This window comes from Sphaerodactylus townsendi, linkage group LG05, assembly GCF_021028975.2.
Source record: "Sphaerodactylus townsendi isolate TG3544 linkage group LG05, MPM_Stown_v2.3, whole genome shotgun sequence".
NCBI lineage: Eukaryota > Metazoa > Chordata > Lepidosauria > Squamata > Sphaerodactylidae > Sphaerodactylus > Sphaerodactylus townsendi.
The window spans coordinates 66,957,242-66,974,008 of NC_059429.1; the positions used below are offsets into that span (position 1 = coordinate 66,957,242).

The 16,767-nt window shown below is 42.7% G+C and overlaps 1 protein-coding gene across 1 annotated transcript in view; it reads right to left on the bottom strand.

Annotated features, from left to right (window-relative positions):
* Window positions 1-3,694: 3,694 nt before the first annotated feature.
* The window catches only part of SHISAL2A (shisa like 2A), a 33,353-nt gene continuing 20,280 nt past the window's right edge, over window positions 3,695-16,767 (bottom strand). The window contains exons 4-5 of the mRNA XM_048498108.1: window positions 8,127-8,204; window positions 3,695-4,052 (exon numbers count right to left, since the gene is read on the bottom strand). Of these exons, the coding sequence (XP_048354065.1) occupies window positions 8,137-8,204 (68 nt within the window). The 3' untranslated portion in view covers window positions 3,695-4,052; window positions 8,127-8,136. The remainder of the gene's footprint in view (window positions 4,053-8,126; window positions 8,205-16,767) is intronic.

The following is a 16,767-nucleotide window of genomic DNA, read 5'->3' on the forward strand; positions in this document are numbered from 1 at the left end:
TTGCTGTATGTGTGCCATCAAAGTCACAGTTGTCTTATGGTGGCTCCATAGGATGTTCAAGGCAAGAGACATTCAGAGGTGGTTTACCGTTGCATGCCTCTGTGTGGTCTAAGAGAATTCTGAAGAACAGTGACTGGGCAAAGAGCATGCAGCAGATTTCGTATGGGGGAGGAGGAATCGAATCCAGTTATCCAGTTTGGAGTCTGCCACTCCTGACCACTACACCATGCTGAGTGTCCTTGCCCTGGTCATCCCACCACCCCCAGTAAGTGGGGTGGGGGTGGGGTGGGGTGGGGTGGGGTGGCAGAACGCTTGGTGGCTGCAGCAGAAGGTCCCAGGGAGGTGGCAGAGTCTGGGCCAGTGGCAGCCACTGGCTTTGAACACAGGCCTTCTAGGACATGCTTTTAGCTACTGTGCAAAACTGAATACAGGACCAGGTGGACCATTGGTCCGATCCCCCAAAGTGGTTCTTACATTCTTATATTTAGTTATTGCAGTAATGCTACACATGACTTCTTTAGTGGCACGGAGGCTGTTTCTAGCACTTTCTGCACGATAAAGGTAAGTTGTGGAGATGTCATGAGCCAGCCCTTGGGTACTTACCAGGATACAGCGGACTCTGAGGCAGAACCTGACAACACGGCACTGACAGAGTTGGCTGCTCCTGAGGAAGACCAGGCAGCAGAGCCAACTCCCAGCCCTTCCCTACCTGATGATGTGCAGATGGAGGAGCCTGCAGATCCTAGGGAACCCAGTAATGAGTCAGCTGTGCACAGGAGGCAGAAGCAGAGGCAGCTGCTGCAGAAGCGATGGACGAGTGCTCATATTGCCGCAAGATATGGGAAAATAGAAGTGTCGGCATCTGGTGAGGATTAACTCCTTGCAGAATCCCAGCCCCTTGGACAAGGCTCTCTATATAAGCATTACTGTGACCTTGCTTTGGCTTGGGTGCAACAAGTGTGTTTCCTGTTGCTTCTGTGTCAGAGACGGAGCGAGGGGGAACTGCGCCCAGGTTGCACATGCGCCCTGCGCCCCTGTCGCGGTGCCATCAGCCCCCAAACGCCCCCTCCACGCCCCAGCCATGCTCCCTCTGCTGCTTCACCCAGGGAGTTACGCCCCACCCAGCCCCATTGGTGCTATGCCACTGCTCTGTGTGCCTGGTCTATTACTGATTCCCAGCTTGTTTACCTGATCTCCTGTGCCATTACCTGTTGAACTGACCCGTGACTATGCCTTCCCTGCCTCCTACCATTGGCCTGTTTTTTGACTATGCTCATCTGCCACCTGTTCTGAGATGCCCAAACTCCCCTGATCTATCAAGATTATGAACAGCTAGTCCAAAGTTGCAGTGAACATTCAACATAAGCAGTATCTAGGGAAACGAACTTTTTGATTCATCCAAAAAATAAATCTGTACCTGGCTTTCACAGTTTCACAGAAATTATTCAAAAATATGATTTAACACATGGAGGAAACTAGCTCAAAAATTGCTAGACATATCAATCGTCATATACATGCATGTGCTTATGTTATATTAGATTTGGCATCCTGTAGGATTTTAGCAGTGCAATCCTGAACAGTTATATTCTTCTAAAGTCCATTGTTAACTTTTAAGTCCTCTGTTCAGGACTGCACTGTTAGCTTCTCAGAATACTATAAAATCCAAACCAACTGCAAAAGTTTTTTTTTAAAAAAACACAAATTAAAATTTGTTATTTTGAATCTTATACCCACAGGCTGGCAACTTGAAGAATCCCATTTTATAAAAGGCTAACCATGGTGACAACCATTGCCATGGAGGGGGGGCAAAATGGTGCCCGGGCCCCAACCCCCATGGGGCCCTGCCCTTCCACCCCTCTACTTACCTTAGTTCAGCTGACTGCAAAGAGCAGCCAGCTGAAAAAGCAGCCTGTCTGGGCCCACCAGGCTTCTCCAGGCTTCTGCCAGGCCGTGGGGGGGGGGCGGTAGGGGAGGGAGGAAGGGTGTGTGGGCCCTGCCCCCACTCCCCATCTCCCCACTTACCTTAGTTCAGCCAACTGCAAAGAGCAGCCGGCTGAAAAAGCAGCCTGGCTGGGCCCACCAGGCTGCTCTGGGCTTCTGCCAGGCCTTGGGGAAAGGGTGTGGGGGCGATGTTATAGCCCTCACATGACGCCCACCCTGCCGTAGCTATGCAACTGGTGGCAACACATTTCCAGCCAATTGCAATGCACACATGGTTGGGGTGGGGCTTACACCGAACAGGTAAAAAACAACACAAACAAAACAGTGGAATATGGCTGTTATTCTCTCACTTGCACACCCTTCACTCCCACTGTTGAATAATTACAGTCACTTTACCATCTGCAACTGTCTGAGGAAGAGCAAGCACAGGCATCGGCCACTCCCTGTGGGAGGGTCACGACTCCTGGCAGCTACAACTGCACCATTAACTGATCCATGGCAATACAGGCATCTGGGAAAGGGGGCAGGCATCCAGGAACAGGAAGGGAAAGACGAAGGAGCTGCTGACACAGGACTGAGAGGAAAGGAAAGGGCGCCATTAACCCCTGTTTGTTGATGCAGGTGTCTGAGAGGAGGGTTCTGGTGATGTGGGGTCAAGAGGGAGGGGATGAATGGTGAAAGGGGTTGGCCTCCTCAATAGGCGCCATTAACGCACCAACAGTTTTCTAGAGCCAGTTGTATTTGTTCATGCAATGTGCTTCACTGCTAGTATAAGAAATAAATTATTGTATTGGATATAGTTAATTAGGAACATGGCTATTGATGTCCAACAGTTACAAGAAAAGATATTAGTCCCCAAATATGAGAGTCAGATTCTCTACCTTTACATAAAAAGCTCAAGGTCTGTGGAAACTGTGGGGCATGTACCCAGGCCAGAGCAGCTAGTATCCCGAAGGGAGTCTGAAGAAGTGAGTCAGATTTAGGTGATGAGAGATGTAGTTCTGAATCAACTGGGAAAATTAAAAGCCAGGACTTCTCCAGGACCTGATGGCATACACTTGAGGGATTCTTAGTGAACTCATACATATATGCAACTTATTACTAAATTCAGAAACTGTAGAGGTTGGCAAACATTGCACTGATTTTTTAAAGGTCCAAGAAATTATTTATTTATTTGTTTGTTTGTTTATTTGTTTGTTTGTTTGTTCACTTACTTACTTACTTACTTACTTACTTACTTACTTACTTACTTACTTACTTACTTACTTACTTACTTACTTACTTACTTGGCTAAGTTTTTGAATAGTTTTATATCCCTGTCCCAGGTATATTATGACTCAGACAAATTATACCTTCTCCTTGCGGATTTGGATCCCTATATATCCTATAGGGTTGGCCTATTCGCCTTGGCAGCTACAAAGATTCGCTCCAACAATGTAATAAAGCAAATGATCAAACCTAAACTGGTTTAAGTTAGGTGGGAATACAATTCAGACATATTGTAGGGGGGAAAGTGAAAGATTTAGTGTTCAATGATGGATTTTTAGTGAATTTTTTTTCTTTTTTTTCTTACCTGTTGGAATAACAAGTTGGCTCAGAAGTTGTAATGTAACAATATTGTAATACTGTAATGGCCTATGGCTTTCAATAAAATTGATGATGATACTTACTTACTTACTTACTTACTTACTTATATATAATTGAATGTATATAATGCCCACCCCCAAAGGGCTCTGAGCGGTGTACAGCAGAAACAACATAAACAAAAAGAGCACGATCAGAAATATAAATATAAAATGGCTCTATACAGGACAGTTGTCTATCACAGGTAAATTAAAAGAAACTGGAATCAAAATAAGAATTATGAGCCACACAGAGGACCAAAGCCTGCTAAGGGAAAATAAGGATGTCTTCTGCAAAGACAAGTGCTACTTTATCAGTCTTCTGAAGTTCTTGGAAAGAGGAAAGTAGCATGTAGATAACAGTCATCCAGTAGACATTATATTCTTGGACTTTTAAAAGGATTTTGACAGGATACCTCACCAAAGATTCCTAAGTAAAATTAGCAGACATGAAATCAGATGACAGGTCCTTTTCCAGAATAAACTTGGCTAAAAGCAAGCAGAGAATGAGGGTAAATGGACAGTTCTTGCAATGGAGTGAAGCAAGCAGTGGGCCCTACAAGGATCATTAAAGCAGCTGGTTTGCTCATAAATTTGTTCCTAAAAGATCTCTGCAAACTGGGTTAATAGACAACAGTGTGCCAAATGAAGTTCAGTGTACATAAGAGAACGATGAACAACATATCCCAACTTTTAGTAAATGCTAAGGGAACTGAATGTGCTGAGACTGAGAGCAGAAATGATCTTGGAGACATAGCAGATAGCTCAATAAAAATGTCAACCAAGTGTAATGCATCAGTGAAGAAGCAAACTCTGCTGGAGATTATTGGAAAGGGATTCAAAATAAAACAGCCAATATTATTATAGAATTCTGCCCCCCCCCGGCCCCCAGAGAGGCCTGTTATTGACCCACCGTCCATAACGTGGGTGATGTTCTTCCCGTCCTCGCTCCCAGCCTCAAGGGAGTGGTTGATGGTGCTCAGTTTCTTAAACCACAGCTTGTCCACAGAGGTGTCTTTCCCTAGTCTTTGGGCCTCCTCACCAGTCTTCTGCATGCCCGCCCCCACCCTTGTCCTCCATTGCTTTCCAGTCATTGCTTCCACTCAGTGGTGAAATTCAATTTACAACAAACAAACTATTTAACAACTGGTTGTTTACAAGCACCATTTTAACAAACAGTTCTGCTGAAGTGGTGCAAACCTGCTGAATCCCACCACTGCTTCCACTCCTTCTCCTTCTTCCTCTGCTCTTCCACCTTCAGCACCTCCTCTCCATCACCACCTTTTCCTTCCACCTCTTTATACCACCCCAAGCGGTTCCTGCCTTCTCCCATATATCCTCTTCCAGTCTCCTCCTTGTTAGTGCCACCCCTTTCAGCCAATCCGTGCCCACCCCTTTTTACTCCTGCAGGCCTGGCCTGCTGCCAAGCCGGCCCACTTTTCTCTGGCTGTGCCAGGAGTGGCCCTCTCAGGCCACATTGCCACTGCTGGCCCCTCTGACCTTGCAGAGGTTGTGCTGCTCCTCTTCACCTCCCCTGCAGCCTTTGGAGCCAGGCCTGTGCTCGGTGGTGCTCCCCAGGGTGCTGCAGAGCCGCTGCCTGGCGCCAGGCTGCATTCGGGCCCTTCCCAGCCCCAGGTGAGTTGCCATTTGTCAGGACTGGGAGGCGAGTCTGAGACGGATGCAGCCCCCCACCCCCGAACAATTATAATATCCAGGCATACATGTATGGCCTAATTTAGAATGCTGTGTGCAGTTCTGTTCACCATATCTTGAAAGGGACATTTCAGAGCCTATAAGGAAAGTCTGAGGAGTCTGGGACTTTTCAGTTTAGAAAATAGATGACTAAGTGGGGGACATTATAGAGCTTTATAAAATTAGGCATGGAGTAGAGATAGTGGACCTTTGTCTTCCTCTCCCAAAATACTGGAACTTGAGCAGTTTGTGGGAAGTCAGATTCAGGATGGACAAAAGAAAAGCGAGTGATTCAAATGTGGAATTTCTGCCAGAGCATGTAGTGCTAGCCACCAGCAAAGACAGTTTTAAACAGGGATTAGAAAGAATCATGGAGGATATGTCTATCAGTGGCTGCTAGCCACAGTGATTAAAGGGAACCTCTACATTCAGAGGCAGTGAACCTCTGAATACCAGTGCTAGGAGGTAACATTCAAGGAAGGCCTCTATACCCTGTTGTTGGCCTTCCACAGCAACTGGTTGGTCACTGTGTGAGGCAGGATACCAGAGGCGTTCCTCCCATTGGGTAAAGTGGGCAGTTGCCCAGGGCACCCCCTTGTGGGGGCACAAAATCTGCAGGTTTGTTTGTGGGATTTTTTGTATTTTCAGTGTTTTTTCGTTTTTGGCCTGCAGAGGGCACAGTTTTTAGGCTAGCAGCACCAAAATTTCAGGCATGTTTCGAGAGACTTTCCTGATGCTATCACCCAGGTTTGGTGAGGTTTGGTTCAGGGAGTCCAAAGTTATGTACTTCCAAAGGGGGTGCCCCATTCCCCATTGTTTCCAATGGGAGCTAATAGGAGATGGGGCTACACCTTTGAGGGTCAATAACTTTGGACACCCTGAACCAAACTTTCTAAACTCTAAGGGAGGTGTATCATCAAGAGAGTCTTTACTGATACCCACCCAGCAGGTTTTGGTGAAGAAGTTTGATTTGATCCAGGGGGTCCAAAGCTATGGACTCCTAAAGGGGGTGCCCCATCACCATTGTTTCCAATGGGAGCTAACAGAAGATGGGGGCTACACCTTTGAGGGTCCATAACTTTGGACCCCCCCGAACCAAACTTCACTAAACCTGGGTGGTCTCATCAGGAGAGTCTCCTAAAGATACCCTGAAAGTTTGGTTATGCTAGCTTAACAATTGCACCCCTGACAGCAGGCACCCCCAAATTTCCCCAGATTTTCCTTTTAACGCCCCCTCCCTTTGGCATGGATTTAAAGGGAGAATCTGAGGTTCCCAGTTTAAACATTGAAAGTGATGCCGTTTCAGGGTGGTGGAGAGTCCACCCCAAAATAGCATCACTTTCAATGTTGTTTAAACTGGGAACCCCAGATTCTCCCTTTAAGGTGGATTTAAAAGGAGCATCTGGGCTCCCTAGTTTAAACACCATTGAAAGTGATGCTGCTTGGTGGTGGATTCCAGCATCACTTGTTTAAACTAGGGAGCCCAGATTCTCCTTTTAAATCTCCTTTTAAATCCACCTTAAAGGGAGAATCTGGGTTCCCAGTTTAAACAACATTGAAAGTGATGCTGTTTCTCCCAATTGGGGAGACTGGATACAACAGCATAAAATGTTTTCACAGCAGTAATAAAACATTTTGAAAGTATTTTGAAAATGTTTTCCAAAAAAATTATTTCTGCTGTGTAGGCATGGCCTAATGCTGTGTTCAGATTTGTGAGTTGGGGCATGTTCTATAGTGTGATGGTGACTTTGAAACTACCTGGTGTAAAAAATCATTGCTTGGTCACAGTGGGGGAGGGCGGCTGCCCATGGGGGGGTGCCAAACTCATTTGCCAAATATACCACTGGGCATAGCTACAAGGGGGCCGGAGGGTACGCATTGCACTGGGTACGCGCCTGGGGGGGGGGGCATCAAACTCAGGTTTTGCCCAGGGCTCCAGTTTGCCTAGTTATGCCACTGCAGGATGCTGGACTAGATGGAACACTGGTCTGATTCAGCAGGGCATTTCTTATGTTCTTAAGGAAAGAAAGGAAATCTCATCTGTGGAGGTGAAGAGTGTATCTGTGGAAACTGGAATTTGTTAGCTGCAGTTACCAGTTTGAAAAACATCTTTTCTTTCTGCTGTACTGTCTAGAAGGCATTATTCAGCTACTTTGAATATAAGCTTATACAGTCTATTTGATCACTCTATAGTGAGCAGGACAGTACGTCCCTGTTTGTTTGCAGCTCATGGGGCATTCTTTTGCATCACTTTCTCACATCTTTGTAAGCATACTTTGACCTTCCCAAACACATCAAAAGCCGGAACCAGGACTTTATCCTTATTGCTCCTTTTCTCTCTGCATTCAGAGGCACAAGTTGGAGTTGGTAACTGTTTATCCTGTATACTGCAGCCAGCCACCCATGCTGCATAGTCCAACTATGTCCTAGTCCTTATAATGCTAAACAATCACAAACTTTAAATCAAAAGCTTTAAAAGGATATGAAGGCACAAATGAGGTATTAGTGAGGCAAAGTCTGTTCTGATCTCATTGTGCTAGGGGAAGAAATTGCATGTGGAGGGAATGTTGGGGCACAACATCTTACAGTGTACATCAAATCACACTATTGCATTCTGATGCACAACCAATGATCTCAGGAAACATAAAAAGTATGAACAGCAGAGATTTTTGCTTAAATTTCCTGAACAATAACCCTTCCTTTAATAAAAAATCTTCCTTTTGTGTACATGTGAGACAATAAACACACCTAAGAGAGGTCACAGGGTGTATGATGGCACATGTATCATGATTTCCTATACAAAGATATATCTTTAGTGCGGCATTAAGCTGTCACAAACACACACAAACACTCAAAGAATAAATTTCTCACAGTGTCCAGCCTAGAGAATTCTTTCATTGCTGTGGTTGGAATGCTTTGTTGGTGCCTTTGGAGAGGTGCAGTTGTATGCTGAGGGGAAAAAAACACAGAAACCACATTACACACTCCATTCTTTATTGCAGTCACCCTTGCATTCCACCCTGTCTCCAGGGAAGGTCAAGACAGCAACATGGAATTGTCTTATAACATGAGGATGGTAGGACAATGATATGGCATCCCCATTGAGATCTATGGTTAAGATGAGAGCTGAATCTGGTTTTCTCACATACAAGCTCAACATGTTAGCTAGTACAGTTTAATGGCAGAATGTATGCTCCAGACACACGGATTACTGAACCACAGACAACTGTGGAATGAAGCGTAGTAGGTGATCAGCAGCATGCTGGAATAAAGTTGAGGACAGTCATCAATGCATAATAATGGTGACATCTATCACAGCCATGAGGGTTTCAAGGCAAGCTTAGGTAGTTTGTCATTGTCTTCCCGTGCGTAGCAATCCCAGTCATCCTTGGTGGTCCCCTATCCAAATACTAACATGGCCGGTGCCATCCAAAGGAAGTGATGGTAAAGTGGCGGTTGGTAATGGTACTGCAGCTTTGCCTCCAAAATGGTAATCAGTGGTGCAGGGGGAAAGGAGAAAAACCTCTTATCTTCTGGGGAAATCCATCATCATGAATGACTTATGCCACATTTTTTGGTGGTGTAAGTCTGCACTGCAAAAAGGGGGTGTTCCTGGGCCAAACCTCTATGTGCTAGAAAGTAATGCAATCAGCACTGATTCCAGAAACAGCAAAAAACCTGAGCTCTTACTGCTGGTCTGTGTTACCCTGATTCCATTACTTTCTAACACTTTACTATCTAGTAGTGTCTGCAGATCGTAGATTTGATAGAATAGTATTGCAAACATATGTCATGTTCATACTACTGAAATATAGTTGCAGACCAAAACTGCACAAAATTCAGAGAATCCAGGTCCAGGTGAGAATGAAGAAAATGTAGATAGCCATCATGGGGCTTTTGGGTGCTCTACAGAAGACTTTTGAAACTATAGTACAAGAACAGTAAACAAGTAGGATCAGGAAGTATGTGATGAGAAATGTTGGAATTTATAGCCTTGCATGCAGTAGCAGCAGGGAATTCTGGGAGATCTCTATGAACATTTTAAAGGTGACAGTTGGAAACGGTTGCTCCTTGCTGAGGAAAAAAGGATGTTATATGTTCTGTTTAAACCAAAAGGCTCTGACTGAAATGTTTAATATATGCTTGAAATTGTAACCAAACAATGAACTGTGTATCTATTGATGTACATAAGTGATAATGTATTGTTGAAGGCTTTCAAGGCCAGAATCACTGGGGTGTTATGTGGTTTCCAGGCTGTATGGCTGTGTTCTAGTACCATTTTCTTCTGACATTTTGCCTGCATCTGTGGCTGGCATCTTCAGAGAATCTGATGGTAGAAAAGCAAGTGGAGTATATATGTGGAATGTCCAGAGTGGGAGAAAGAACCATTTGCCTGTTAACAAGTGTAAAGGGTGTAATTAGCAAGCTTGATTTGCATGTGTTGGGTGGGATCCACCAATTTAGCATACAAGTAACCATGAAGATAGCATAATGAATTAGTGAGGGCATCTGCATTGTAGTAGCCTGACCTTTTGACACCTTTGATTGTTTACTGCCTAGAGACATCCTTCGTCTTGGTGGTGTTCATTAGTCACTGTCTTGATTCTTGTATATAAATTATACTTTGTTTATGTATATAGTCTATTTCTCTCTCAGGTTAAATAAAGGTCTCTTATGTTTAATGATTTCTGAGGTAAAAAGGTCTCTTATGTTTAATGATTTCTGAGGTCTTTAGCAAGATAACTATTCATATCATAAAGTGGTACACAAAGCTACATTCTGCTTGTTACTCTGCTAACAGGATCATATAGAAATATACCTGTTGCCCTTCAAGAAAGGCAATCCTCATAGAGCTGTTGCCATCAGAGTAGACAGTATTGACCTCCCTCTTCTCCAGTGCTTCAATTGGCATTCTACTGGTGGATTTTTGTTAGACCCAAATTAAACATCTGGAGTTCCAGTCACAGAACTCCAGCATCAGCTGTAGTTTGGCCCTAAGTAAAGAGATTGTGAACCAATAAGCTCCTGAATGAAAACTTGCCTGTTCCATGAAGCTTCTAAGCAATCTTATAGGAGTCACTGAAAGTTGCGAAGCCCAATCCTCACTCCAAGGCGGCTAGGGACTGCACCACTGTGGCACCACTCTGCCACCTCTAGAGGGTTTCCCAGCAGCATGGGGAGGGAGAACCCCCTCCCCTAAAAAACCCACCACCGGAAAGCTCTCCGTAGGGCTTAATGGACTTACACCACCCATAAATCCAGGGCCCGATTGAGGTATCAACTGCCTGAAAACCTGGGATAGAAGCTGACTAATGTTGGCTCCACTCCTGGGAATGCCCCAGTCCACCTTCCCTACACCTGCATCCAACTGGACACCAGCACAGTTCTGCAGCAGCCTGGATTTCCATGTTTTGTCACCGCGGAGGTAGAGGAAATGATGCAGGAAAATAAGAGGTGGTGCAAAGTGAAAAGAGGAAGAAAACAACTAGTGTAGAGCAGGAGAAGCCAGTGAAGGCAGTGGGAGAGGCAGAAAAGGGAGGCCAGCAGGAGTGGGGCAAGCAAAAAGGATGGGACTTCCTCTCCTACAAGTTATGTGGATCAGAATCAGGATTTCATTTTTAACTATATGTGAATTTTATTAGGGAATAAGAATATGAATATACAGGAGAATTGCAGTGCAAAGAGTTGAGAACAAAACTTGTGAGAAGCAAACCAGTTCCACTACTGTTGAGCAGAGTCCAAAACAGCTACGGAAGGAAGTTAAAGTTTGTTAGATCAAGGTGAAAACAAAGGCTTTAAAAAGGCATATAAAGTCAGTAAATGGTTCTGAAAAGAAAATTGAGGTTAATAGACTCACTTTTATCTGATAAAAGATGTCTGGCACTGAATAATATTTTACCTTCCATGAACAACTCTGGCATACATCCATTCAACATCAGAAACATTGTTTATTATTATTATCATCATCATCATTATCATTATAGTTATTATCATCATTATTATCATCATCATTATTATTATTGTAGATTTCACAGCTGCCAGATCTTTAGCTAGTTGTTGGCCTTCATTACAATTTGAGCCTCACCCAGAGGCCTAGGAAGTTGTAATGTATCGGCGTAATATTCGTGCGGATCCCAGCAGGGCTGCCTTCTGAATTTGACAGATGTTAATTTTGTCAATTCAAAGATTTTTCAAGTGCTGTCCTAGTGTTTTCGGGATGGTGCCCAGCGTGCCAATTACCACTGGGACGACCTCAGCTGGTTTGTGCCATAGACACTGAAGCTCGATTTTCAAATCGTGGTATCTAGTCTCCTTCTTGTGTTCTTCTTCAATGACCCCGCTGTCACTGGGGACTGCTTTTATTATTATTATTATTATTATTATTATTATTATTATTATTATTATTATTATTATTATTATTATTAGTAGTAGTAGTAGTAGTAGTAGTAGTAGTAGTAGTAGTATATGACTTCCCACCCAAACATTACTGTCAAAATTATCCAGATCCTTTTGTTAACAAAAATGAAAACCTCAAGTCCAATATCAAATCTTCTTTACCTCAGCCTTTCTTAAATCTTGCAATTAAGCAATATCCACATTATACAAAAAGCACTGTCTTCCTAACTTGTCCCAACATTTAAGATTACATTTAACATTATTTCTAAACCTCTTTTATTTCACATTCCATCATTATCTCTCTTCTGATCCCCTATATTCTACATTTCTATACCATCTTTGATTATCCTTTAAAAATTATTTTTTTAAGGACCTGACATTTTATTGAAGACAATCTTTATTTAGGCTGATTCATTTTTTAGAAAACTCTTTTTTCATATTCTTGAAGATCTCATGAGAACCTGTTTACAAATGTTATTCTCTGCTGTTTTCCCTTGAAAGTAAAGAACGTCTTCCTACTTGAGCCAAGAGAATTTTATCTGGTTTTTCTTTAACATGTCCACTAAAAAAGCATATCCTTTCCTTTTCAGTAGAACTTTTAAAGGTACCTCTCTTATTATGGTGATGTCTGTATCTTCTGCTTGATTGTTGATTTCCTGTGTACTTTCAAAATTTGCTCTGTCATTTCCTTGGAGGAAAAATGGATAACAATGCTTCTACACAATCCTTTTATCTTTGAATTTTTTGATGAAATTCTGTAATTTTTTTCAATCTTTGGCACCAAGTCTTCTTCATTCATCTTTATATAGTTGGCTAAGGCTGAGAAGATTTTTATTGTCATGGGGTTTTTTTATGGATCTTTGGAACACCTTACAGCCCTCCTTTTAATAAAATATACTAAATGGAGAATGGCTTGGTCCTGCAATTTGGCTTCAGATTAAACTGAGTCCACTTTTTTTGGATGTTTTTCACTTCCTCAGTTTTCTCCATATTTTCCTCCAATTGTACAATCTTTTGAAAATCAGTTTTTATTTCCTTATATCTTTCATTAGCTCTGACATTATTGTTGGTAAATTCTTATGAACACTGTCCTTCACACTCCCCCTTTCTGGTGGGTGACGTATTGTTCTTCTTTTCCAGTTTTTGTTATGGCAGCCTGCCAGCTGGGAGGGAGATACAGTTAACAGTCTTTACAATTTTTCTACCAAGAGTCCTTTTTATTTTAACTTCATAACAGTTCAGATCATTACATTATTTTTTCCATCAGTTGCACACCTTTTAGGAAAATCTTGTGGTTTCCATTAGGCTAACAGTAGCAGTGTTTGGATATTTCTTTTCACTCTTTTTCAATCTACATTAATTTTTTCAGAGGCACTCAGTTTGGATGTTTTCTGCCATGGGAAAATCAGGAGCTCAAACTGGACAAGATGGCGATGCCACTTTGCTCCAGCTTCTCAACTCCAGGGAAGCACTACAGTAACTGTTCTCTACATGATCACACATAGAGGAGATCATCCCCTAGAGCTCATGCAGCTGTCTCCTGCTCTCTCCTTTATCGGAGAGGCTTAAGCAGCCCTCAGGACTGCTCATTTGAGCGTCATTGTCTGGACCATCTCCAGACACGTCCGCCCAAGGCTAATTTCATACCAAAAGCCCATTTCCATCAGTTTTGAAAGTCACAAATAATTACTTCCAAAAAGGCCGGTGGTAACTGAGGATTGTTTAAATTTTTACTTACGACTAGAGGGCATTCAAGGGGGGAGATGCACAGTACCTTCAACACACAAAACAGGCTCCTTTTTGGGATTAAAGTTAAGCCAAGTAGTGTTGTTGCAGAATTAGAATACAATTTTTTTTTAATTTGGCAAGATCACATATCTGGCACCTCTGGACAATGTCCTATACGGAATCTTTAATAAAAGGATGTAAATGAAATCTTTTGCTATTTTTCAGCCTGAGATTTTTCTTACAAACCAAATGAAAGACACTTTGGTAATTAAGTCAGAGCAAAGTAGGTAGAACGCATGAATGGTGCCGAGATCATTCCTCAAAAGTCATTTCCTATCTCTCTATAGGAACTGGAGCTTTTTATCATGAATAATTTCTCTTACTGATATAATTTATAAGGCATTTGAGTCATTCCATAGCTGATCTAGAGACCCCTTTACAACATGGATTACAAAACTTGGCTAGACAGCTTCATACTACCATAGGATGGCTGGCTAGTGTCAAAATTCCTGGATGCACTGGATTGTCTGGATCTTTTCCAATCTTGTGTCAGGCCTAGTTAAGGGACTGAAACAGACTTGTTCACCTTAGTGGATGACCTGCATCAGAAGATGAACATAGGGGGAGGAGCTCTGTTGATTCTCTTTGTTCTCTCAGTGACTTTCTGTAAAGATGCTGTTTTGCAGTGTTTCTGATTCTACCTACTGGAACAGAAAGTGGGCGCTGGGGGACGCTGGTTCAACTAGCGACACCTTTATCTGGCGAGACCACATGAGGTTCTATACTGCACTCCTATGTAACTTTCCCGGTATCTGCAGCCGGAACTACTGGGTGAAATAATCTGGAGATTGGGACTAGGATGTCACCAATATGCAGATGAACTGTATTGCACTTCCTGCTGATCTAAAGGAGGTTGTAGAAACTTTGAACAGGTCACTGGAGGCAATTTTGGATTAAATGCAAGCTAATAAACTGAACTTTAATCCTAATAAAACAGAAGTACTACTGGGAGCAGGAAGTCTGAAATGGGACTTAAAGTGTAAACTGTTTTGGATAGGGATCCTCTTGAAGGAACAGGTGTGTGGTTTGGGAATATTCTTGCAGGAAAGGCATGTGGCAGCTGTGGCCAGGCCTGTCTATTAACAATTTCAACAGACAGCTGCAGCCTTTCCTGGTTAGAAAGGGCCTGGACATTGTGGTGCATGCCCTAATTACATCTATATTATATTACTACAATGTGCTGTAAAATGGGTCTGCCCTTGAAAAGTGTTCAGAAACTTCAGTTGGTCCAGAAGGCTGCAACCATGATGTTGACTGGAGTAGGTCATAGGGACTGTATCACTGTAGTCTTGCCCCATCTACAGTGGCTTCCAGTCTGTTTCCTGGCACAATTCAAGGTACTGGTCTTGATCTTTAAATCCCTACATGGCTTGGGACCACCCTAACTGAAGGACCACCTACTCCCTTACAAACCTACCCAACCACTACATTCGTCATTTGAGACCTTGTTTTGGATACCCCACCTTCTTAGATTTGGCAGATGAGAGGGATTTCTTGGTCATGGCACTAAAACTCTGGAACTCTCTCCTGAGAAAGACTTGTTCTCTTCTGTTACTGACTTCTGCTAGCAGGTGAAGACTTTTTATGTTTAATCTGCCATTCTCCTAGTGATTACTCCTTCCAGCCCAGATTTTAATTGTTTTATGTGTACTCCATTGTCCTAAGATCTAGTCTGAGGAAATGTAAAAACTTCTTGGCAAAATGAAAACTGGGGAAGCTCCTGGCCCAGATATGATTCCAACTGAATTGTACTAACATAGAATGGTAGAGTTCCATTCTGGCTCCAATTTTTTTCAGCAATAAATGAAATGAGTATAATCCCAGCATATGGAGACAATCAATTATAGTGCCTATCTGTCAGGGATGGCACTCGATTGATGTGTATACCTGGCTCCAGACCAGGGCTATAAAAAGTGGGTGATGGTATCTAGATGATTGAGATGCATCCCTGTCAATGTAACTGTTTTGAATATCTGCATTCTGCCTGTTACCATTGTGTTAATGAAACATTCTTTCCTTGATCTTGCTGTATTGCTTTCACATGCTTGCTAGATAACTAGTCTGACTCTGGTAATTGCTTCCATGAAAAAGGAAAATGTTTCCATTGCACTGTGGATGTGAAAGTCCAGATGTCTTTATCTCTAACTGTCAGCAACCTAGGGGCGCCTGGACTCCATTGTAACTCTTTCTTGCACTCTTTGGGAAAATGGGAGGGAGGATCCCTGGGGATAAAGAGGGGTACTGAAGCTAGGTCCAGCAGAGCTGGCTTCCTGTAAGCTTTGTTGCCTTCCAATAAACTCTACTGATCAACAGATCCAGAGTCCATTTATTGTTCTAAGGGTCGAGATTTAATACTATCTACCAAGAAAAATGATAGGAAGATTTCATCTAAATTATCACCCAATTAGTCTCTTTTCTTCTTTAGGAAGAAAAATAATCTTTGTTATTACAGAGATTATTGGACTGGGTTATTTCGGAAATGATTCCGGGTCCTAAACCAGCAGGCTTTGTCACAGGAAGATCTACAATAGATTATTGCTTGTTATTAGTTTATATAATTTAGCCAGGAAATCGACATCAGTTCCAAAAATCAACTTTTATGTGGTTTTCATGGATCTCCAGGCAGTTTTTAATTGAATCCCAAGGGATAAAGTAGGGAAATTTTCAACTGACCAAGGATTATTATGATTAATCAAGAAGCTATATGATTCTCCTTCAGTTCAGGTTCATGGCAGCTTGGAAGGTCACTTGTCCAGTTCTATCTTTTTACAGAATGGCATTCAGCACAGGATGCCTGCTAGCTCCAATATAATTTAATTTGTATATAAATGATACACATTGCTCTCTTGTCAGTGGCCGGAAAGATTTACTCTAAATTCTTGTTGAACAAAATAGAATCTTGGCTGGTACACAATAAAATTCTTGGAGCTGAGCAAATTGGCTTCCGTGAAGGAAAAGCAACTTTAGATCATGGCCTTATTTTGTTTCATCTAGCGAACAAGTATGTTACTATGGGAAAGAGCAAACTACACGCAGCATTCATTGACCTCAAGGGAGCCTTTGACTTCATCTCTAGAGAACTTCTATGGCAGAATCTCCGGGTTTTAAGAATTGACCCAAGATTGCTCCACCTGATCAAACAACTCCACACGAATACATCCTGCCAGGTCAAATGCTTGCAAGAGGGCCTGCTAACAAAAAATATCACAATCACAAAAGGAGCTCGGAAACTTAAAGGCTGTGTACTTCAGCCCCCACACTTTGATTTCAGCCAGTATTTTCTTTGAGATGAGCTTAGCTCCTTGCCTTATTAGAAACCACTACACAA